The 26,578-nt window shown below is 35.3% G+C and overlaps 1 protein-coding gene across 2 annotated transcripts in view; it reads right to left on the reverse strand.

The window, feature by feature from the left end:
• The window catches only part of FRY (FRY microtubule binding protein), a gene marked incomplete at both ends in the record, with an annotated part of 249,052 nt that overhangs the window by 132,146 nt on the left and 90,328 nt on the right, over window positions 1-26,578 (reverse strand). For both annotated transcript variants that reach the window (XM_084236045.1, XM_084236046.1), the window contains 8 exons: window positions 6,585-6,686; window positions 8,686-8,784; window positions 8,878-8,970; window positions 13,532-13,700; window positions 19,791-19,871; window positions 19,986-20,065; window positions 20,290-20,380; window positions 23,547-23,686. In XM_084236045.1, coding sequence (XP_084092171.1) covers window positions 6,585-6,686; window positions 8,686-8,784; window positions 8,878-8,970; window positions 13,532-13,700; window positions 19,791-19,871; window positions 19,986-20,065; window positions 20,290-20,380; window positions 23,547-23,686 — 855 coding nt within the window. The remainder of the gene's footprint in view (window positions 1-6,584; window positions 6,687-8,685; window positions 8,785-8,877; window positions 8,971-13,531; window positions 13,701-19,790; window positions 19,872-19,985; window positions 20,066-20,289; window positions 20,381-23,546; window positions 23,687-26,578) is intronic.

Raw genomic sequence — 26,578 nt, forward strand, 5'->3', positions numbered from 1 at the left:
TCAGTCTACTTGGAACATTCTTCTTCACTGGCAAGATTCAGTAAAATGTCACCTATTCTATTAGATTTCCCTGCCCCTCCACTTCCTTCCTCACCCCAAGAGAATGCCAAGTGTCCTCACCCTCTGCCTTGTAGAATGTTGTTCTACTCTTTCACTTGTACATTTTCTACCAGACATGAGCTCCAAGAGTTTTAGTCTGTTCATCTCTGTATCCTCAATGACTGCTATATAGCAGGTTATCAATACATGCCAATTAAAAAGAAGTGAACTGAGAGTAGTAACTGAACAACTTGACACAGGGTTCTTCATATAGAACCTACACAAAAGAGGAGTTGAAGGTACTCTGCATAATACAATGATTCTACTAAACATCTGACACTTGTTTGGCATTTTGATATCTTAAAAGTGCTTTCATGTACTGTGACATCAATTGAAGGATTTTATCATTGAGAGAGGCCAAATGACTTGCTCAAGGGCATCAGGCTAGTAATGCCAGCTGGGATAGGAACTGACTTCTGCTCTGTAAGTACCTTTTGCTCAGAAATGGGAATGCATATATTGCATGGGGCTTACTATATCAGGTGGTATTATCAATGCTGTACACATATTAACTCATTTTAATTCTCGTAACAATCCATAAAGTAGATACAGCTATTGTATGATGAAATAACAAAACAGAGGGGGAAAACTTATCCAAGGTGACAAAGCTAATAAGTGGCAGAGACAAAATTGGATGCTAGCCAACCTGGCTCCAGTGTTTTCAAAGCATGAATTTTTCCACTTCATTTTAATTTTATATGGAGACTTCTCAAAAATGCACTACTATTCTACTTAACAACAAGACTTCTTCCTCATTGTCTTCGATTCCAATAGTACCTAACATAATAGGGTCTTGACACATACTTTTAGGATGTAGGCACTTTCAGCCTAAGCCTGATGCTTTTATCTGTGTGTAAGGTCTCTACTTCAAGACTGACAGACTACTCTTTCACTGGAATCAGCTTCTTCATTAGTTAATTAGCCAATAGTTCATTTATTATGGTTCTGAGGTTACAGTGACAAAATTGTGCAAGAAACTGATGGGTTTCAGATGGATCTTCCCTGAACCTTGCAGTTCAGTGCTGGTCAGTGACACACTTGTGTGATATGTCAACCTGCCCAACACCATGTTCACCTTCTTTAACTTTTGCTTTTGATTTCATGAAAGCAGTGTTAACAGTAACAAGTAAGGAAAATTGAATTCACCAACAAGTTAACTGGTGATGGGGTCAATAGACAGACCAATGTTTCTCAAGGTCTCTACGCTGACCCTTTCTGGCAATTCACCTGGCTGCTTATAAAATGCAGATTCCGTGGCTGTACTTCAGACATTCTGAACCAGAATCTCTGGAGGTAGGCTTCAAGAAGTGGCATTTAAAAAAAGAGATTTTATTGGGCCTCCCCTGGTGGCGCAGTTGAGCACTGGGCTGAGAGGCTGCCCTCAGCCTCTGCAGCGCCGGTTCGATCCCTGGCCACCATCGAGGGTCCCACATGGCACGACAGACCTCTCCTGCCACGCTCGCTGCTCCCCTCAGCAGTGTGTTTCATCGGTCTGCCTGTTCTGTTCCCTGCTCTGGCTCTGGTGAATTCTCTCACCCTCCCGTGCTTCTGACTGTACCCAGTGCTTGTATTAAAAAAAAAAAAAAAAAGATTTTATTTGTTTATTTTTTGCATAGAACTGGGTGTAGACCAGAGATGCAGGGGGTCAGAGGATTCACCAGAGACAGAGTGGAGAGCAGAATAGGCAGATTTACCAAAATACACTGCTAAGGGGAGCAGCAGGGTGAGACAGGAGAGGTATGCTTACTGGCTGGTGACTGAACTCAGGCCGCCATGGTGATAGCACTGAGACTTAATCTCTAGGTCACCAGGGAGGCCCCCAAGAATTTGCATTTTTCACAGGCTTCCTTGGAGATTTTTGTGCATGCTAAGGCAAAGATATATCGACATAAGTTGATAAATAATTTTAGTCATCTTTTGATTTTGTTACACTCAAATACCTTCTAGTTTTTTCTTCCATGGCATCTAAAGCCATTGAACTAAATCTACATCTTCTTGTTATATTTCCTTTCATCTCATAGTCAACACATTTCTTCTTTCTGGAATCCCTTTTTTGATACTTGACTCAATTTATTTGATCACAAGTCACTCTTTTTGATGACTATATTATCCAAATAACATCCATGCTATAATTTAAGATAACCTCTGAAATTACCATACCAACACATTACAGAGATTACTTTCCTATTCGATAACTGAATACATGGAAATAAGGCATTCATGGAAAGCAATACACTTGTCATTTGATCACTAATTTTTAGATTCAGTTTGTGTGCATTATTAGAATTTTTAAATTCCGTTTTGAAATGTTAGAGGTTTTTTTCAATTTTGTAGGAATGAGATAAATATTAAAGCAGAATAACCACTTCTTGAAATTAATATTTAAAATAGCTAATACAGTGTCATTTAAAAATGATATTTACAAAGAGAATAGCAGTTGTTTTAAAATGAATGGTGTCATACATTTTAATGCATTCAAACAATGACAAAGGAATCAGTAATATAATACTCAATGTCTCTACTTAAAAAAATAAAAACAGCATCAATAACCTTACCATTATATGAAAAGTTGGCAGACGCATTCCTTTAACATCATTGTGATTATTACACTCAAAAATATATTAAGTGCTATGTAAAAATTTCATTATATTTATGGCAAGCACAAATTTTTGGAGATTCTTAATGGAAATCAAAATACCTTCCATACATGCTTTCTCTCCTGCCCTGAATGTGTCCTCTATTTTAATATTCTTTATGATTTTTTTAATAGCAGTTTTCACTGTTTCCTTTTCCTGCAGTTGTTTACTAGTTTATTTTCTATCTCCCTTACTAAACTTGTAAGTGTCAGACACCAGGGAGTGTTATTGTCTTCTTCATCACTTATTCTCAGGCTAGAACAGTGACTGGTATACTTCTTATAAAGAATTGTTGACTGACTGGCAGAATAAGTGGCTGCATTCTAGTCCTTCCATAAGCAGTGACTGAGATGAAAGAAGAATAATTTTTAATTCTGTACTTGGGTTTCTAGGACTATGAAACCAGGCTGACTGTCTAACTTTCAGATGAAGTATTGCTAACTGAACAAAATTTTTAGAAAAATAGAAATAATACCCATATAAGCACAGTGAGGGCTCAATGCAGTCTGAGATACTGTCACAATGAACCTTGACAATGTACTGAAAATCCCTACCAGTCTGGTTTATAATGGGTTTATAACAAACAAAGTATTATTAATACAATTTTTCAAAGCATATTTTCTTTTTTCAGAGCTACATATTATGGCATATTTAGCTCAATATATTTTTTATAGCTCAATATATTTAGATTCTGGACATAAAATACACAGAAGAAAAAGTATTGGTCACCACTGACCAAGAGTTCCTGAAAGATGTCAATGTTTTGGTGAAAGGTGCTATAAATTTCTCATCACTTTAGAATGGTAGACTGCTAATGTATGCTTGACCAAGTTAATTAAGTGTAAATATTAAAGACTTCAAGTTTGTGTTAGCAAAACACTCCTGACAGATTGGTGCTGAGGATAAACCAGGACACTGACATTCAATGAATGCTGAATCCGAGAGCTTGTTTACTTTGAAAGAGGCAGATATTTTTTTTTGTTCACACACCCTTCTCTTCTGCTACATTTCACCCTGCCACCCTGGTAACTCACTTCAATGGAATACATCAAAGATGGCTACCAAGTGCCACATGTAGTGTTTAAACACTAGGTTCAGTATACTTTAGAATGTGTGGGGGGAAGGGGCAGGACCAGGGGTAAGAGAAGGAAAAAGTGCAAAAATGAATAGAGACAAGATTTGGTTTGGTGTTTCTTTATGAAATAAGATGGTTGGCTCTCATTCCATAAAATATTCAAGGTGTCAAGACAGAAGCCATGTAGCTTTTTTCCTCAGTTATTTTTTGTCTATTAAGGATTCTTGTGGAGGTTTGGAAGAATTTCTGTAGGGTTATGGATTTTAAAATGACCCTTTAAGCCTAGTGGATTTAGTTCTAAATATATATAATACAATTTTATTCTGATTGTAAATCAACAAGATTATTTTTATACCTTTCAGCCTTGGGTTGGCGAATCCAACAATTTATTACCTGCAAATTAAAATATTGCTTTTACTTCACCTAATAAACTACCTCTTTCATGTTTCATAGGGTACTAGACCTCTATAAATACACAGGTGTTTCCCTGCTGCCAGCTTGTACATCCCTCCCTACCTTTATCACTCACTGAAACTTCATATTTCTCAATGAAAGCTGTGTTCCTCAAGGACAGGGACTCAATTCTATATCTAGTTTTTATGCAGTTGCTTCTCCAACCTTTCCCCAACTTTTCTTAGTACCTCACACAGTGGACACTTTTTAACACCCTGGTGAACTGAACTGAATTCTGGAATATGGTTCCTTCTTTCTATACTTTTTCTTTGAAAATTTTTACATTGAAAATTTTTAAACAATGGTTTAAAAAATGTAAGTTTTGGGTATACAGCTTCATAGTGAGTAGATATATTCTTTCCGATCTTATTCCTTCCTCTTTTAGAAATTCTAAAGCTCGAAATGACTGCACAGGAAAACATCAGCATGTGGCCCTTCTCTCTAGGGCTACTGATAACCCTGCTACTAAGTTATTCTGGCAGGTTTTTTTCTTTTTTAAAAGATTTAGTTATTTATTTATACAAGCACTGGGTACAGTCAGAAGTGTGGGAGGGTGAGAGAATTCACCAGAGCCAGAGAGAGGAGCAGAGCAAGCAGAAGGACCGAAGTACACTGCTGAGGGGAGCAGCGGGCGGCAGGAGAGGTCTGCGCGTCATGCGGGACACTCCTCCAGTGACCGGGGAGCAGCCGGGGATTGAACCAGCACTGCAGAGGCTGTGAGCAGCTTCGCAACCCAGTGCTCAACCGCTGTGCCACCGGGGAGGCCCTCTGGCAGGTTTTGACCAGAGTGCTAAACAATATTCTAACTTTGAAGCAATTAAGTTCTAAAGTAAGATTATGCTTTCAAATTTCAAAAACACGCTGGATAAAACAATTTTGGTCTTTTTGGTCACAGTAAAAAATTGTCCTGCAAAAATATTATTTTAATTCTAAATAAAATTTTTCATAAACACATTCATTTGCCACAATATATACAGAAAACAGTATTATGAATATTTTAATTTTTCTTTTGAACAAAATGATAATTTTATATCTCTTTAAAATGTAAAAATATTTAACTGGAACTAAATAACAAAAATGACTGAATAACTGAAAAAATGGTCCAAAAACAAAAATGCCATTGGGCTTCATGTTAGAGATGCATAACAGATGGATTAACCCTAAATCTCCAAATAAAATACCTCAAAGTGGCCAATGTTATAGTACTTGATAACCCCAAAAAGCATTTCCTTTTTCAGAGTACTTAAAAGCTTAATTCTATATCCACTGTTATTATATTTCACTGCCATTTTGAAGAAAATACATGATTATAATCTTTGGTTTCACAATAAGCTCTTAGGGCCAGAACACAATGCTTAAAACAGCTATAATGCAGATTATTCTGTAATTATGGTAAATGCCAAAATAATATAATCTTAACCACTTTATGAAATTAAAGTGTCTTAGGACAAAAAAAACGAGGCAAACAATAAAAGCAACTACAGGATTTTATAACTATATTTTTAAAATGCAAATATCAAACTTGTAAAAGAAATTCAGCATCTTTGGACACAAGACAAAGTAACTGAAGTAACTGAAAAATACAAGCTATTTGTATTTATATTAGGGATAATTTGAATTTAGTTCATGTGGCAATAAGCCACTTAAAACATGTTCACCACATCAACATTATAAAGCAAATTTTCAAGCTAATGATTATGGTGTTTTAACTAGGCTCCCTGGCTTCAGGGATCAAGTCATAACTCCTATCACCTAGAACCTCTGCTGCCTACCTGGAGATCAGTTGTTCAATGAAATGAATGCTTAGAATTGATCCACTGTCATATGGTTTGAATAGAATACCTTCCTACTAGCTACAAGTAACAGTGACAGAAAATAAGTGTTTTCTGTTGCTAGGTCAATCCTCCTATAGAATAGAACTTTTCACCCCAAATATTTTCCTACCCTGGAGGGGTAGAGGAAGGATGGAAGAGGTATAGACGTGCTTCTGAAATCAAATCACCTGCTTCTCTCAGCTAAATGTGGTTCCCACCACGTGAAAAAAAAAAAAAAAACAAACAATTAGATAAAATGTGACAGTAGGTATATATAATGGTGCATTTAATTCTACTTTCAAAGTGAAAAGATTTCTTCTCAAAATTTGAAGTAATTTCTCTTGTCCATATTCACCTTTTAAAATTGTCTATATATAATAAGAACTCATTAATTTTTAAAATTACTCTAAGCATAGGATAATTTGCCCTCACTATTAAAAACACACACACCAGCCTGAAAACTGGATATAGTTTTATGAAAGACTTTTTGAGCTAACAAATACTAACTTTAAGGTTGGATAAGCAGTTGTTGAGGAAAATGTGCCATCTGTTCAGGAACAGTTGCTTCTGACTGACACAGAGCAGGCAGGTCACCAGGGGGTACAAGGCCTGTGGAAAAAGAAGATGAAGTCACAAGATAATTTATATTTCAACGAACCAGGTAACCCACATTCTCTGGAAATACTACCTATCCACCTCCCTCTGTGGCCAGAACAAACATGACAAGCCCAACAGGTACAGTGAGGAGGCGGGCATTCTGTAAATGCTTTCTGATGATGCTGGGGATGGAATAATCTAGTTGTGTACAGTGTATAAAAAGTTTTGTGTATAAGTGGAACTATGATTCACTGACTTAGTCTTCACTAATTAATTTAAAAAGCAAACTCACTATCTCAGGGATTAGAAGTCCGACGTGATGAAATAACTGCCTGAGTTAATGCTCACCCTAAACTCATTTTGGATCATTCTCAACCCTCATGGGGAAAAAAAAAAGCAAGAAGACATGCTAATTTTGAAAATGTTATTGGCTCTTTTGCTCATAAACATCTACTAGTTTGTCCCTGCCTTAGAGGTAGGTTATATTTTCTTTTACATGCAATCTTCCTATAATTAAGGAAGATTCCTAAAAGAAATGTTATTGCATTGGTAAACTCCACCAAGACAAATTAAACCACAGGAGGAATTTGCTTACGACCAAATAAACAGAGGTACTACTGTGCTTTTCCTGCCTAACTGGGCTGGTTTCCCACAGCAACTGGAGAAGACAAAAAAACTAATGGGCCGCTACCTAAAGAATAACATGCAGAACCCATCACCATTTTGCTGAGACAGATAGCATATACCTTTATTGTTGCAAAAAATTAAGGCCAGTGAAGATTTAATCAAAAGCGCCACTGGCTCATCAGTTAACCAGAATTACTAAAAAACTATTGTCACAATGAGACTCAGTGCTAAACAATCCATGACAATCTCATTTTTTTCATTAACTTAGCGTTGTTTTTTTTTCCAAAGATTTATTTATTTATGCATACAAGAACTGGGGCACAGGCCAGAAGTGCAGGGCGGGGGGGAGGTGGTTTGAGAGATTCACCAAAGAGAGTGGGGAGCAGAACAGACAGATGTACTGAAATACACTGCTGAGGGGAGCAGTGGCCAAGACAGGAGAGGTCTGCTGTGCCATGTGGGTAGCTCCCTGGCCATCCTGGGATCAAACTCATGCTGCAGTGGCCGCGGACAGCCTCACAGTGCTGTGCTTAACCCCTTGCACCGCCAGGGAGGCCCTTATTAACTTAGTTTTAAACTAAGGTTGAATTACTGCTACCATCGAGTGCAAATCTAATTCAAGTTAGTAATAGAATTCAAAAAGAAAAAATACAAGCTGTTAGTTCCAATGACCACCAGATGTAGACAAACAATTAAATTCATCACTGCTCAGCAAAGCAACTCCAAGTACCTGCTCTAATAATGGTGACAATGTTCATACTTAGAAAACTAGCATAAATCATGCCAGTAACCAGCTTCCTAAACAACCTGCTTCTCTCATATTATCATAATTATAGCTGGTATCCACTTGTTGGCAAAAGGTTGTAGAATTTATGTGGTGCCCTAGTATAAGAGCTTTCCCAAAGATTGTTTTACAAGCCTTCAGAGAATCTTGCTTATGTGTAACTGTCTGGAAACTCTCTTTTCTGCCTGGCTCCATTTCGAATTTTGACTATCAGGATAGAAATTAACCTGAAAGATTCCTGGCAATTGAGAAGACAATCTGTTATCATAAACTTTAGTTTTCAGGTTGGAAAAAATACTCAGAAACTAAAACAAAAATGAATTAAGCCAAACTTGAAAATAAACACCAGAACCCTTAGGACTAGAAAAGCCATCTGATATAGTATGGTCTAATCCCCTTATATTACCCATGTCAACATTATATATGTCATCAAGGTCAACATTAAGGGCAAGCCCCAAATTTTGAAATGTGAACTCTTTTTGAAGGAGTTATATGTAGGTAGTTCTCCTATCGTGGAACACTTATGACTCTCAAATACAGTCCATCTAGGAATTTTAGTCTTTGCAGTTTTGTGTTTCAAGTTTTTTTAGAGTTACTAACCAAGGAATGCTTCTTTCGAGAAGAAAGTTCCAGCGTGGTATCATATAAGCTTTCAACAAAGTTTCTAAGGCAGGGAACATTTACTTCATTTTTAACAGCCTGGAACAGAGATACATTTAATATTATATTAATAAAATTGTTGATTCTCTAATTCAATCTAAAGAGATTCTTAAAGATAAAAATGTAACTCACAGCAGCAACTGGGACAAGAATTTCAACAAAGAGTCCAGCCAAAGCATGTTTGATATCTTTGTCTTTGACCTCAAGGAAATAATGTGCACATTCCTGGAGAGTAGGAAAAGAGGAAACGCAGGGAGACTAGATTGAAATTGGTACACAAAATGCATTTATTCACATTTAAACAAACAGTTCTTAATTTAATCATACACACTAACATAGTACCCTTTATAACCTATTGAAAAAAATAACAGGATTTGAGCAGTTACATTTAAGTTCACAGTGGCCCCAAAAATATTTAGCAAGACTGATTTTCTCACTCTTCCTACTTCTATTTCAAATCACTATGCTATAAGGACAAAATACCTATAACAAGCATGCAGACATTCATCCACTGAATTAATAATTGATTCACTAAATCACTCATTTCCAACAAATTTTTACTGACTACCTACTATGTGTGGGCCCTGGCAGTTGAACCCACAAACTCTACACCCACAGAGAAAGTAAACAAGGGAGAGGAAGAAGACATTAAACTTACTTTAGGCTCTGATAGCCCAAGGCACAGAGCTGTTTACTTGTTAGTCCTGACATTTTAGGTGTGTTTGTTATTCAGATAGTTTCATAAGCAAGTCTGGAATGCTTATCTTTCCCATGTTAGACTAGGAGAACTTTGGAATAATTCTCACGTAAGGATGTCTTTGCCTGTGGACTATGATCTATGAAGGGGTATTTTTGGTTGTCTAGGGAATTGTTTATTAGGTAAGTTGGCCTGTCTAGAATTTTGTCAGCCCTTTTCTTCTTCCTGGTCTTTTTTGTTAGTAACTTACTGTTATTAGGTATTGCTTTCTTTTTTCTTTCTTTTTTTTTTAAGATTTTATTTTTATTTATACAAGCACTGGGTATAGTCAGAAGCACAGGAGGGTGAGAGAATTCACCAGAGCAAGAGCGGGGAACAGAACAGGCAGACTGACAAAACACACTGCTGAGGGGAGCAGTGGGCACGGCAGGAGAGGTTTGTTGCGCCATGTGGGACCCTCACCAGCGGCCGGGTATCGAACCGGTGCTGCAGAGGCTGCAGTCAGCTTCACAGCCGAGCACTCAACTGCTGCACCACCAGGGGAGGCCCTAGGTATTGCTTTCATGGAAGAGTCCATGTATTAGTGATGATCTGTGAATAGCTACTTACTTTTAGTTAACATTGGGACCATGACCAACAACTGGACCTAAAGTCCACAGTCTAACAACACATCAGACTATGACATTAGTGTGATCCACCATTGTCACTGCGAAAAATTTCCCAATACAGGTTGGAGTTGTGGTTCCCAGATTGGTGGCCTTTTTCCCTACATTATTTTGGATAGTATATGGAATGTAAACACTATCTCGAATAGACACTCAAGCAAATAGATACATGAATTATTAGTTTCAGAAAGGGGTAACAATAATAATTGTGGACACTCAGTCAGTGCTTACTACTGTTAACCATGTGAACTCCTCACAACCTTTTCATCACCATTCTGCAGATAAGGTAAATGAGGCTGGAGGGTGAAGTGTGATTTGCCCAATGTCACAGAATTAGTAAATATTCAAACTTTAATTCAAACTCAAGAAATTTGAAACACAGTCTATATTCCTTTTTTTAAGAACAGTTTTACCAAGATATGGTTCAAAAATGATGCAATTCATCCATTTAAGGAGTACAATTCAACTGCTTTCAGTATATTCACAATTGTATGTCTATTACCCCAATCAAAATTAGAAGGCTTCATTACCAGTGATCCTCACCTCTTTATTCACACTCCCTTCCTCCAGCCTGGCACAACCATTAACCTTTCTGTGTCTATACATGTGCCTGTTTTGGATATTTCATACACATGGAATCGTATAATATGTGACCTTCTATGTCTGACATCTTTCACATACGATAATATTTTCTTCTTCTAAATTAAAAAATTTTAAGTATAACATTATAAGTTAAACATTCAGATACATAACATAATGATTTAATATTTGTATATACTGAGAAAGTTCTAACACCCATATTCACAGTTACAAAAATTTTGTTTCTTATGACAAAAACTTTTAAGGATTATTTTTTAGCAGCTTTTAAATATGTAATATGGTATTATTAACTATAGTCACCACATAGTACATGATATCCCCAGGACTTATTTGTAACTAGAAGTTTATACCTTTTGAGTCCATCACCCATTTTTCCTAACTCCCACATCCTCACCTCAGGCAACCACCAATTTGTTCTCTGTAACTATGAGCTTGATTTTTTAAAAAAGATTCTACATATAAATGAGATTATATGATATTTGTCTTTGACTTATTTTACTTAGCACAGTGCCCTCAAAATTCATCCATGTTGTTGCAAATGGTGGGCCTTCCTTCCTTCCTTCCATCCGTCATCTATCATCCATCCATCCATCTATCTATCTATCTATCTATCCATCCATCCATGTATCTATCACATTTTCTTCATGAATTCATCCATTAAGAAACACGCTCTTTTCTTGACTATTGTAAATAATACTGCAATGAACATGAGGGTGCATGTATCTTTTTTTTTAATAATAAATTTTATTTTTATATTCCCCATACAATTGCACCCCCCCATTCTGACCCCAATCCCTCCCCCTCCCGCCCCCCACCCCCCAAAAAGTGTCTCTGGTTCATAGTTTTCCATTGATTTTGATTTTCACTTTCTTATAGTTATTCATTTTCCTGGTCCCTCACTTAAGTTTTCTAGATTCCTGCTATGAGTGAGACCATCCGGTATTTTTCTTTTTTCTTTCTGGCTTATTTCGCTGAGCATGATCCCTTCCAGCGCCATCCATGTTGCTGCAAATTGCATGTGTTTATCTTTTTTGAATGCTGAGTAATATTCCATGGTATATATGTACCACATCTTCTTGATCCAGTCATCTATTTTGGGGCATTTGGGCTGTTTCCAAAGCTGAGCTATTGTAAATAGTGCTGCTAGAAACATAGGGGTGCAGGTGTTCTTTGGAATTGATGTTTCTGTGTCCTTTGGGTAAATACCTAGGAGTGGAATTGCTGGATCATATGGAAGCTCTATGTTTAGTAGGTCAAGAAATTTCTACACAGCTCTCCATAGTGATAGGACCAGTTTGCATTCCCACCAGCAGTGCAGGAGAGTTCCTTTTTCTCCACACCCTTGCCAACATCTGTTGTTGCTAGTTTTTGAGTTCATGTTTTAGTTTTCCTTGGGTTAATACCCAGAAGTGGAATTTCTGGATCCTATGGTAGTTCAATTTTTTTTTTTTTTTTTTTAGGAATCTATATGCTATTTTTCCATAGTGAGTACATCAATTTAAGTTCCTAGCAATATTGTACAAGGATTCCCTTTTTTCCACATCCTCACCAACACTTACTGTTGGAAGTCTTTTTGTCTATTCTAAGAAGTAGACAGTAACTCATTGTGGTTTTGATGTTCACTTCTCTGTGGTTAACGATGTGGAGTATCTTTTTATATATTGTTGTCATCTGTTGTCTTTGGAAAAATGTCTATTCAGGTTCGTTAGCACAACACTTGCAAGGCTCATCGATGTGGTAGCATGTGTTAGTACTTCATTCCTTTTTGTGTATGTATAATCCATTGCACATTTTGCATATCTGTTCACTGATTGATGGACATTTGGGTTGTTTCTACTTTTTTTGCTATTATGAATAATGTGGCTAATGAACATGTATTTGCATTCAAGTTATTGTGTGGACATATATTTTCATTTCTCTTGGGCATGTACCTAAAAAACTGAATTGCTGAATTATATGGTAACTCTAGATTTAACCATTTGAAGAGCTGCCATATTGTTTTCCAAAGTGGCTGTGACATTTTATATTTTCACTAGCAGTGTATGAAGAAAGTTCCAACTTTTCTGTAGTCTCATCAACACAAGGTGCTATCTTCTTTTTTTAAATTATAGTCATCCTAGTAGGTATGAAGTGGCACCTAATCCTTATATTTAAGTTCTCTATTAATTAAGCTCCTCACTAAATCTAATTCACAGTAGCAGTAGAAAAATCTTCAGATAGTTAATAAATCTGGGTATTCTACTAAATCCTCATTAACAATACTTTCTTTTTGTTAGTACATAATCATGAATACTGTGTAATAGACACCTAAACCTGTATGGTTTGGGTGACTTTTTAAAAATTAATATTCTTTCTTCATGGTATGAAAAAAATTTCTTTTGAATTATAATGTATTCCTGAAGCCTATATAATGTCACAAACCAGTCATTTCAATAAAATTAAAGAAAAATATTTGTTATTCAGTATTTAAAGTTCTGATTCTTTGAATGTTAACACAGCCAACTAAATGTTATGAATTATAAAACATTATACTTTTTCACAAAACAATATACAGTCAGTGGGTAAGAAAGAGAAAAATGTAAACAAACAGCCATTGTTTTTTGCAAGTACATATTACTCCAAAAATATGAAAATTTAAAAATAAAATTATGTACCTATAACTTTATTATTTGGTTACAAAGCACTTCTTGAACTGAGGAAGAAGTAGGATTTTTTTTCCCACTTCAATAAATAAATGGGATTTCACATTCCAGTTTAGTTATTCTGAAGAAGGAGGTTGTTCAAGTTAATAAATAGCCCTTATTTTTTCTGCCCACAACATTACCTGCATAAACTGAAGAGAGGCCTCAAAGTCCTCCACTGGATACATCTTAATTCGAAAAAATTTCATTCCCATTATCAAACTGATAATACTTTGAACCACATAAGGATTCTGCTCTTTGTGCCGTAATTCTTTCAGCTCTGCCATAAATTTCTTCTTTACAGCAGGGAATCTGAGAAGAGAACATAAGTGATTTATCAAAGAAAGGGAAGGAAAGTGACTGCAATGGAAGCCTCCAGCATCTAGGAGACAAGGCATAATGATGGGTCATTCAAATCAGTGGAAGAATAATGGCTGTTATTTCAAAAGAATTTGATATTGGCGATTTGGTAAGAAGGCCAAACTTCTCTTCTCTTCTCTTACTCTACAAAGATGCTCAACATCTTCAAGCCAGGGAGCAGATTCACCATTATTTAGACTCTCTCAAAATGGCCCAGCTCCTCAATTGACCATGACAGAAAACCTCATGTCCTCAGGCTTGGCAATTTCCAAAATAATTGTAGACATCTTAGGGCCTGAAGTGTTCAATTATGACAATAACATGCTAGGCCTGATAGTTTGGGACAGTAACACCAAACTATCCTACAATTATTTTCAGAAGTTAATGATTACCGACAGATACACTTTTAGGTTGAAGGAAAATACAGTAATGGAAAAATTCAAATCACATCTAAAATATGAAAAGTTCTTTACTACATGTATAGGATTTGACAACTAAAAAGACATAGTCCCCAAGAAACTTAAGGTATTTGTATTGTTTGATGGTAAAATAATAATAATATTAATTATATCTTGTAGGACTGAAAAAAGAATAGATCTTAAGGGGATAGAAATAAGTACTTCTGGATAAAGGAACATGCAATCACAAATTATTCAAACAATTTCTGATATGCTGGTTTGATTATTTGTTTAAAAAAAGTCATGGAAACATCCTAAAATTTATTGTATTTTGTTTCCTGAAACTATCAACTTGAGGTGAAAGGGGTCAATTAGGAACAGGACATGATTACAGTGGGTAATTATGATTATAAATGCTAAAGGTCAACTAATAGAATCCCAGAAATTTGGAACAACAACTCTTAACACCTCAAAGTAGAAATATTAGAGTAAAGCAGGTGGTTAACATCCTAATGTTTCGCCAGAAGGCAATACGAGGTGTGTATGATTGGTTGCTAAATCTTAAGAGCTGGCAATTTTCTAGTTTTTGGCTTGGGTAGAAGAGGTTACATGGTATTCATTCGGTAGTAATTTGGTGACATTGTTTGGATTTTTCTAAACAACTTATGGATTTTTCTTTAAGCTTGCTACACATACTTCACAATAAAAAGGTTTTAAGAAGGCAATAGAGCAGAAATGTAAGTAGTGAGTTCAAAAATATTTAAATGTTTTAAGAGAGACATTCCCTAACAGGTTAAAAACATATATAAGGATATTTATGAGTTAATAACATAGTTAAGGATATATCAGGGTATAATCCTAACCTACAGTGACACTGAATTTCTATGAAACATTCATTTTCAAGACAGTATCCTGAACTAGCCCATTTTGACATTTCTTAAATGTTATTAAGATGTTAGAAAATAGTAACTGGGTCTAATTTACAAGTAAAATTAATGTTGGAGATTAGCTACAACATTCTGAATTTATTTTTAGGATTAGGAAATTAGTGAAAATTAACAAATTTAGTTCATTAAATTTATAAAAATTAATCTGGAATCAGGTAACATCCATTTCAGATCTTAAAAACTATGTTCTTGAATATTTTGGAATATTGATTCCAAATTCCAATGTCATCATTCTTTTCTACTTTATAGAAAATTGGTGATGATGATCATGATGATAGCAGCATATATATATGTATGTATATATATATATATATATAAACACTTATGACATACCACACATAGTTCAGTGAACTTTACTCATTTATTTATTTATTTTAAAATATTTTTTTATTTATACAAGAACTGGGATACAGGCCAGATGCATGGGAGGGTGAGAGGATTCACCAGAGACAGCGGGGAACAGAACAGGCAGACTGACAAAATAACACTGCTGAGGGGAGCAGCGGGAGAGACAGGAGAGGTCTGCTGCGCCATGTGGGATTCTACTCGGCTGGCCGGGATTGAATGGTGCTGCAGAGGCTACAGACAGTTTCACAGTGCGGCACTCAACTTTCCTGCACCACCAGGGAGGCCCAGAACTTTACGCATTTAATCCTCATAACAGTTCTACTAAGGTACTGTGCTTATATCCATTTTACAGAAAAGGAAATTGAGGCACAGATTTAGAAATGTGATTAAGTCACACAGCTGATAAGTGCCACAGTTGGAATTCGGAGTCAAATGTCTAGTTAAGGGGCCCTCCTCTTAATCTCTGTGCTCTGTATTATGTCCAGGCCAGTGGCTCTCCAAGTGTAGTCCTCACATCAGGTGGTTCTGATGTACTAAAGTTTATGAAGCAGTAGTATAGACTAAGAACACTAATAGATATATTTATATAATTTTCTATATTTTATGTACATCATATTCATAGACTTTTTTGTTTTCAAAGCAATCCATGGATTTAGGCAGTGAATGAATTTCCATTTTACAAATGAAGAAACACATATGGAAGATCAAAGTGACAAAGGAGAGCCTCAAACCCACGTCTTCAGATGTAAATTCCAGGAATTTCCATTATACTCCAGTTGCCTTCAATAGTCATGAACTGTGAATAGTAGTTCCTGTCCTATACGGAATGGCATACAGCTTAATAAGGAAGACATGTGAATAATAATAATAACATGTGTTACTATGAGCCTGGCACTTTACCTGGATCTCTCTGATGCTTCAGGAAGACTGAATGCCACAGGCCAGATCATTTTGTCATACTTCACATTGTCTTTTACGTGAATAATAAACCAAAGAGCTCATAGGGCATTGGAGGGGCTTTTCCCAGCTAGATAATTAGAGAAGACTTTAGAGGGCATTTGAATCAGGTGAAGGGTGAGCAGAGGTCTTTAGGCTGGCATGGATAGAGGGGAGGAGGCAGAAATTGAGTGGCAAAGCAATGGAAATGATATTTTCATCTACAATTACAGAAATTTAATACTTCAGGCTGAATTTTTAAAAATTGTATTTTAGTTCAAATTATTTCCAAGCACTAAAAAACTTTAATTTTGAAATGTGAGAATTTAAAGGGAAAAAATAACCAAATAGGTTATAGTTACATAGTTTTAAAGACCACATGATATAAAAATTTGTCATTTCTAATTCATGACTAAAACAAGTAGAGTTAGACAAAGGTAGGTTACTTGTATAACGCACTATTTCAATATTCTCATGAGTTAGTGGCTAAAAGCCTATTTATTACTTATTTAAAAATAAATATGGCTATATTTTACTTAAAATAGTTCCAATGACATCAACATGTTATTTCAGCCTAAAAATAATCCCCAAATGTATTTGTACTTAAAATCTATTTTCCCTTAAAATAATTTTAGGAAAAAATAAATTTCCTTTCAATGGCCATGTCTTTAGTGTTTAGCACTATCTTTAGTAAAGCCAGTGACTAAATCATTACTCAATCTTTGGTATGCTAAAATGTCAACATAAAGATAAATTTGCTCTAAAATGTACAGTACATATTATAAAAGTGAGAGTATAAAATCTATATGCATTAATATTACATCACATAAAAAAGCAGTTTTGAAATCTATGAATCTCGGAAGCAATAACCACTATTTAAATAATTACTCCAGATTTTAAACAAAAACTTATCTTAAAAGTTTAACATTAACTTTAATTGATTTTGAAAAAGTCAACACTATGTGTGAATACTACTTAATAGCAAAAAAAAATTTCCTTAATGATAGGAATTAAAGTATATTGTCATTAGCAGGGTGAAAAATAATGATTCTATTCAAACTAAAAGACCAAACTATGTATTAATAACTAATATCATAAAGAAGAAAATATTTCATATATGTTGCCATTGGGAACTAGATATAAAATCTAAAATTAGAATTGTTACATTACTCAAATTTATTAAAAAATTTAGATACCATCCTGAATTAGAGCAGCATATATCCTTTTTTCACCGGAAGAACAAAGGAAGCAGTACTTCTTCTTTTTGCATAGAAGAATGGGGGTGTAGGCCAGAGGTGCAGGGGGTGAGAGGATTGGCAGAGACAGAGTGGGGAACAGAACAGGGTACTGAAATACACTATTGAGGGGAACAGAGGCCGAGACAGGAGAGGTCTGCTGTGCCATGTGGGTCAGCTCCCTGGCCGGGGATTGAACTCAGGCCTTAGCTGTGATGGTGCTGAGACCCAACCCTAGGCCACTAGAGAGGCTCCAGGAAGCAGTACTTTTCAAGGCAAAGATAAACTAATGATCCTTATTTATTTATGAGAGCAAGTAATGTGGTAATTCATAAACATAACAGCAGTTTAAAACTGTACTACCTATCAACTATACACTGACTGGTTCAGAAAATATTGTTGGGATTATTGTATATTATTGCAATTATTGCAAGAACCCACTGACTAACGGGGTTTTCTTGTGACTGGAAAGTATGGAACCAATTGAGGCCTTTTTTATACCATGCTATTGCAGAATTGGGGCAAATATTGATGTCATAAAAATAAGAAAGTTACTGTTGGCAGGAAAACACTGGTTAGGTGGATCACAAATCTGACCTAGTATGCGAATTCCTATAAAATATTAGAATGTTGTTTAGTTACAGCATTGTTTCCCAATTCATGACTAACTAAAAACTGATAATAGCTTAGAAAGGTCATTTTACAGTAATCAAGATTATTATGAAGAAAAAGTCATTTTTGACATGTTAAACTTCTCAAATGACAGTTTAACAGATTTATGCTGGGATAAATTATAAAGAAATTAGAAAGGAATATGTTAAGATTTTTCAGGGTTTGACGAATCAGCCAAAATACATATAAACTATTTTTTCTGGTTTTTTCTAGGAGTGAGGTAGAATCACACAAGTTAACTTGCCAGATAATTGCAGCTTATCCCTTCAAAATGCCAATTCTTTTATTACTAAATTGCAATGGAAATCTATCCAGAATGCATTATGCCCTTTCTTCTTAATGACTCACGAACTACAAATTATCACAATAGGCTAAAACAAACATAGAATAGTCTCAAGCAAAATGGCCAAGAAAACACTATTGTTTAGTTCTTATGTATGCCTTGGCCAGTTTTTCTTATCTTTCTGCTACTGTCAATCTTTGAGCTTGACATATCTCATCGGGGCAGTGTATCTACCTTTCTTTCTTCAAACTCAAATGTTTTATATGTTAGAAAAATAGGTGAGTAATAGATAAACTGGGTTAGATTGAATAAACCACACCAAGGGGTTTTGAGGTCTATTTCCTGCCTTGTCTATATTTTGGCTAAGATTGCTAAGTACATAAATTTTTTTTTTTTATAAATTGGGTATTTCCATGCTACTGAATTAGGAAATTCCATCTCTTAAAGATAAAAATCTCTGAGGATTACATTTCACAAGGATCAGGGCATCACTGTTACTTTAAACTGGCCTCTTGGCTTGAATTCCACATTACGTCTTTCTCATTTTGCCTAACCTAGGTATTCAGGATCTTGCCCTATTTGCCTCAGGGTTGAATAAGATGAAGATAGGTGAATAGGGTGTGACATCACTTTTGGAAGAAGTATATTATTGCTAATAGTCTAACACCACTTTGTTCTTGCCTGCTATGTGGTGTTATGGGGCCAGATAAATTTAGCAATGAGAATTTTCCCTTGACTTTTTTCCATGACAGAGTCTGGGACATTTTTAGCTCAGCTGAATTAAGTAAGGTCTATAGTAAAGGGACATTCTAGAATGGAATTTTCCCACTCAAAGATGGTATATTGTAACTTCCCACTCATAAACTGTAGAAAACAAAACTTTTAAAACTAATAAACTTCTTTGGACTATATGGGCAGACAGAAAAGTAATTTTCTTAGTCCATTTCTTTCTTTGATGCAGTAATCTGAAACTCAGGGACTTTGGCTGGGTAAGATTTGACCCAATTGCTAAGTGAAAATGATAATGGAGAAAACAAATTGGAAAAAGACTTCAGACTTGCCTTGGAGGAGCTTGGAGTCAATTTCAGAGATGGGGCACAGACAGTAAAAGGAACCCTAACTCCTTGTAAGCTTAAATATGCCACCTCCCTAAGGTGCGGGTTTATTGGGAGAGAAAACACACTTTCATGTTCTTAGGGCAAAAGGTTCTGATGTTCACTTACTTAGCTTGTGCCAACACGCCAATAACTTCAGCATACAGGTCTGCCACAATGTGCATATTGCCAGTATTAGGACCAAGGTACCTATGAAGGCATAATTAGGCAAGTTAGGGACCTCTAGTCATCTGAAGAGGGCAAATTTGATTTAGTATTAAGCACTGAACTTCTTAAAAAGTCTAAGGTAAGAAAACACATTACCCTTCTTTGTATTTAAAGTGCTTGAAGGCCAAGTTAATAACGTCATGTATTAAACTGTCTATTACGGGATGAAGTGGAATCTGAAAAAAAAAAACATGGTTCTTAACTTGGAAGGGATATTAAAGATAAAATCAGTAACAGTACTTTCAATAATTATATATGGCCTTTAGCAATCAATAAACATAAACCAGATGATTTAGTCTTTGAAATTCATGAACAATTTAATAAACTTAGACTTCAAAAACTTAAGTAGCTTTAAGATACATGAATCTTATCTAAAAGTAACATTAAATTAATGACCTACCTGTTTCAAAACTTCTATTAATACTAAAGAAAAAATAAAATCAATGGCAAGGTCCCGTCTTTCCATTAAATAATCTCGCTGCTGTTCATCACTGTAAAATTTAAAATATTCACATTAAATGGCACTGAAGATATTCTCAGGGTGATATAACTGATCAGACATCTAGAACTCATCCCCAATGAAATGCAAATCAATTTTTTATTACAAGATTGCAAAGGTAAATATATGCTAAAACTATTCTTATTATCTGTGTGTACTGTGAACAAATATTGGCTATGTATTCAGAATATTTGACTTTAAATTTTACATTTTCAAACATGTCAATTTGAATAGCTATTTGTGAGTTTATAACTTCATACAGTGGGCCTTCCTCTCTCCCTCCTCCCTCCCTCCCTCCCTCCCTCCCTCCCTCCCTCCCTCCCTCCCTCCCTCCCTCCTTCTTTCTTTCTTAAGATTTATTTATTTATGCATACAAGAACTGGAGTACAGGCCAGAGGTGTGAGAGGTGAGAGGATTCATCAGAGACAGAGCAGGGAACAGAACAGGCAGATAGACTGAAGTACACTGCTGAGGGGAGCAGCGGGTGAGTCAGGGGAGGTCTGCTGCGCCATGTGGGTAGCTCCCTGGCCAGGGATTGAATTTGCGCTGCAGAGGCTGCAGACAGCTTCACAGCGCTGCGCTCAACCCCTTGCATCACCAGGGAGGTCCTCTTTTTCTTTTTTTTTTTTTATCCTATGGACTTTTCTACAGTATCTTTATAACTAAGGATTCTGTCATCTGCAAAAAGGTAACAAACACTAATAAACAGGGCTTCATACTGCAGGCATGTAGTACATTGATAGGTACAGTGACAGAATGGGTTAACAAAGGAAGCTGGAGCTTTTACTTTCATGGAAAAAGTAAGGATAAGGTAGGAATTCTTTTAATGGACCTGCGAGGAGGAAGAGCAGCGCACAGAACCATCCACTAAAGTCCTTTAAGACCACTAAAACTAGAAAATACCAGTGCTGGCCAAGGGAGAGGAAAATGTATGGAGTGACATTAAAAAAGAGGAAATTTACAAGTCTGACCAAGAAATTATATCATGGAGTAAGGAACCAAGAAGTTGGAAGAAAGACCAAAATGTAGGAGAACTCTCAAAGACCGCCAGCAGAGCAGTAAAGAAAAAAATTTAGGGTTTGATGGTAAATAAGGGTCTTCCGAAGCCACAGAGGACCTTGAGAAAGCAGTAGTTCCAAGCAGGAAAAAATTTTAATCCCCCAATACTATTTTAATTAGCCAATTTATGTTTTCAAATAAAAGTAAGACATGTACTTTTTCAATAATGAATACAGCTTTACTACTGCTGGTTTGAGGTCTAACTGCCAGGAGCCAGAGGCATTTCACAAATTTATTTAGCAGTAAAAATGTTGATATTATTCTAATCTTAGAAATCATAACCCAAATACACATCCATCACATTTGACTGTTTTCTCTTACTTTATGCTTCTCCTTAAAGTTTCTCTTTCCTTTTTGCTAATAACATAAACTCAGAAACTCACATTATTAGTTACACCATGCACTAGATACCTTCATTCTTTTGACTTTCTCCCAAACACACATTTTTCTCTCTCTTATTTTAAACTTTCAAATGCTAACTAAAATTCTACTGAGTTGAATTTCACTGTTCAGATCCTATTTTGATCTTGGCAATTATTCTTCTCTTAAAAATAATCACTAATATGATTAAAACACCTATTATTTTCAATCCATAAGGAAATCTATTCATGAAAAATATAGATTTAGTTCTAAATTCTGACAAAACAGAGGAATAAAACTAAAACTTACTTAAGCCAATGCACTAAAGTCATTCTCTGTGGTTCCAGTAAAGTTTAAATGATTGTTCATAAGTTAACATGTAATATGGGAAAAATAGTAATAATATGATCCCATTAATTTATTAATCACATAAGTCTGAACGATTTTCAGCCACAGAATTAAATTCTACCTATAAAATTTGATACATTAAAAAAAGCATTTATGAGACACTGCTAATTGACATTTCTTTTTGGGGTGGTAAAAATGTTCTGGAATTAGACAGTGGTGATGGCTGTACAACCTTGTGAAAACATTAAAAATACTGAATTACACATTTTAAAATTGTGAATTGTATCTCAATAAAAAATTCCTTCTTCAACTAAAAAAATTCAACTAAAAAAACTTTCAGTGTGGAAGTTATTAATCTCTCCTCCATATAAAATGATAGACTGTATCACTGAATATTGGATAAACTCAAGCATTACTATAAAATGAAATTATAAGTCTGGATGAAATGTAATTTGGTAAAATTGCAGACTTTCAGTTTTAAGAGAAGTCCATATTTTTTTCAGAAAGTATTAGGAGTGTCAAGAAAGCTGAGGGGGTAATACTTCCCAAGAAGTAGTTAATAGCTGATTTTTTCAGTGATTAATTTCAGCTTACTGGTTTTAAAAGCAAAAGAAGCAAACAAAAAATAATTTACATAGAGAAATCTAACTGCTCTTAATATAACATCTCCTCTCTTTTTTTAAACGTAAATGCCTTTGTTTCTTACATTTACTACCTGACTGTGATAGGTTAGGTTGATTTCTAACATATGAAGTTATCTTGTCAATTTGGGGGGATATTTGACAGCACAAAAATTAATTTTCAGCCATGGATGGGCTTATCAGTAAGTTCCACTTTTCGAATTCACAAAAGAGGGGATGACACAGCAAATAAACAAAATTTGTAGAAGGGAAGTTAGAGGTGCGATAATCTGACTTTCCCGTTTTGCTCATAAAGAACTGAGGTCCAGAGAGATGGTGAGTGGCCCAGAGTCATCAGTGGCATTCCAGGGCTTCAGGGAACGTCCTTTTCACTACAGTGCACTGGGCACTCAAGGGTACTCAAGGTTACAAAGAGAACTAAAACTTCTAGGCAGTGTCATGCAGGGCCTGCGGTGGACCTGGGGGAGCCAGGAAATACACAGGCAAGAGGGTAATTTGGAATCCTTACACCTACCCCCACCAATGTCAAAATAAGGATGTGTATAAATATTCAACTTGTGATTAGGTTCTCCAAATGTGCTACCTGCTAGACAAGGGGGCCCTACCAGCACTTGCTAGCATTTGTGTGAGAGGCAGGAAGACCTAGATTCCTCTTAAATCCCATTTTGATTTATGTTTCAAAAAACAACAGCAGCAGCAATAAAGAAGGGAAATGATAATCCTCTTATTTTTGGCACAAAGCAAATGTACCTTTTTGATTTATTGCTTGTTCTTGGTCTATATTCATGTGATTCATCCTCAATGCCATTTTGCCTTTTATACCAGTCAAATAATGTACGCAGGATGGAAGGCAGGCAGTACTCAGAGAGGGAGCTCATTGAGCTGATGACCTACAGAGAAAAGCAGGTGATGAAAAGATTTTGGTGTCACTGTCCAACAGTGAGATTTTTTATTTCACAAAGAACTCAAGCTATATTCAATACAAAATTTTCTAAAATAAACTTTACTAGTACATTCCCAAGAGCCCAAGTCTCTTAATGTTGACAGATGTTCCTCATAAAATAATAATTTTGTGGTTCAAGAAAGTTAATTACTTTGACTCCTTTAATTCTAGAAATAAGATATTAATTGCTTAAGTTTATTCATGGACCACAAAGGAATTCTTTTGCCACACCATTTAAAAAGTACAGCCCTTATACTTCTTAGCCCCTCAAAAATGCTTGTTAGATAAATGCATATATTAGTTAATTCAATCACATTTAGTTGTTTAAGTGAAATAAGCAACTCTACCCCCCAGACAAACAACCCAGGAGATAAAGTAATACAGAGTTTTTTGGTTTGGTTTGGTTTTGCCAATAATCATTCATCCACTAATATGAGTTATGTCCCAAATCAGACTCAAAATAGGAATCAGTAGCAGTAGTTCACCCTTTATTACATTAAAGGCAAATGTCTCCCCTCTTCTTTAAATAACAAGCATGGCTTTAAGAGATGAGTTATTTTAATTTCCATATCTGTAAAGATTCATGATCTTTTGCTAATTATCAGCAAAAAATGAACCTCAACACATATCTCATGCCATCAGCAAAACTGCAAAAGGGATCACAGACCTAAGTAAAAAAAAAAAATCTAAAATAATAAAACTTCTGAAATAAACAAGCAGGGAAATATTTGTGACTTTGGGTTCAGCAAGGATTCCTCAGGTATGACACTAAAAGCAAAAGCTCATGACAATTTGATACACTGAAAATCATCAAAATTAAAAGTTTATGCTTTTAGAAAGGTACTGTTAAGAAAATGATGAGAGGACACGCCACAGACTGGAAAAAAATACTTGCAAAACTATCTGATAAAGGTCCTATAACCAAAATATGTAAAATGAAGAGATAGGTTTTAATTATCTAATTAACAAACAGTATAAGCAAATTATAAAACCCTGTGCTGATGAGACAGTAATAAAATGAACATGTTCATACACACTTCAGACAGGAGAAAAAAAAACCTTGGCAAGGTAATTTGGAAATATATGTTAAGAGCCTAATAAAAATTGTTCTTAATAAGCCCACTCATAGGAATTTATCTCAAGTACATAATTTAAGATGAGTAAGAGTGCTCAAGACAGCATTACTTATTGGAGAAAAAAAAAAAGAAAACAACCTAATGTCTGACTGTATATAAATGACTTAGTAAATATGGAATTTGATGTAGATTATTTATGAAGCTATTAAAATCACACTTGAAGAATATTTAATGATATGAAAATGTTCATGATATGTTAAGTGGAAAAAGAATGAAAAATTACTTCATTGGTATGATCCCACTTTGGTATAGATACTATATAAGAATCCCTCTATCCAGAGGAAATAGTAAGAGTGCACATTGAAACCAGCAGTTCTCAGCAGAGATGGATCACTAGAGGGACTTTAAAAAAAATGAAAGTAGTTTTTCATCTGGGTCTCTTTAAAAAAAAAGGAGAAATTTGCAGTGAGAGTCAAGAAAGAAACTAAGCAAAGGCAGGAAATGCTATGGTAACAAAGGTACAATATGTTGATAATTATTATGATGATTAATTTAATGATGGTTTTGAGTGAATAGAAAGACAAAATATCTAATTGGTTTAAGGACTTTTGTGTACCAATGTAGACAGAAATAAATAATTTTGAAAATTTTGAGTTGGAACTAAATCATAGAAGGTGACCTATTTTTACTCTTAATTTGATGCCAGTTTAAAAAAACTTGAAATTTCTTCTCTAGAAAATGGGAAGCAGCTAAAGATTTTTAAATAGGAAAATAAGTGCATAAAGATGGTGTTCGGTGATGTGTGAACTAGCAGCGATGGGTAGCTGGACCAAAAGGGGTTGCTAATATAGGCAGTCAGAATAAGCACAAACATGCTTGAATCCAGTGAGTTTACTCAACAGTTCCAGACATGCAGGGTACATGGCCTGGGCTGGGGAGATGGCAGAAGAAATGGAAAACCTTAGTTAACTTAAACTATTTCTGCAGTTAAGCAGACTTAACTTCCTTTCAGAAAGCAGGAAATTAGAGCAATGGGAGTGAAATTGTTTGGTATCAATAGAACTTTCTACTATTATAGTTAAAAGAAGCTCTAACAGAACAAAACAATTATTGCTTTCTTCCTTAGATTCTACTTCCTGATAGCCTTGTTTCATGCTTTCTCTCTCTCTCATAAATATGGTAATATATGCATATCCAAAATTACACATTGTCTTCAGCTTTTGGTTAATATAATAAACAGGCTTATTGCAGTCAGACTGCCTTGTGAACCTAGTGACCGTTAGTCTTTTATTTGGAAAAGAGTTAATTATCTTTCCAAAGAAAAAAAGCTTTTCCCTCACACTGCAATATTCCAGCCACAACATATTTCCTTCTTGTTCTCCTCACAGATGTAACAGCAGTAAGTTGTTAGAGGAAAGAAATTGATGGTGAGTCAAGGTGGTAATTTACTAGATTTCCCTAACATTATGCCAGCACAAAAAAAGGGCATTTCCTCAGTCATCACCATCTAAACTATTTTGAATTGAGAAATTAAATGGTTTCCTCCTTTTCCAAAATGGTTAATTTTGTCTTAATGAGTGCACATGTGATAAAATCCCCAAATATCTACTATTTCATTTTAAAAAATTATAATGCTTGTGTGAGTTTGAAGGAGACTAAGAAGACATGATAAGACAATGTATGTATGTACAGACCTGGAACAGAAAAGAGATACCAGGAAAAACCAAATGAAATACAAATAAAGTATAAATGTAACTTAGTAA

This window comes from Talpa europaea (genome assembly GCF_964194135.1).
Source record: "Talpa europaea genome assembly, chromosome: 6".
Lineage (NCBI taxonomy): Eukaryota > Metazoa > Chordata > Mammalia > Eulipotyphla > Talpidae > Talpa > Talpa europaea.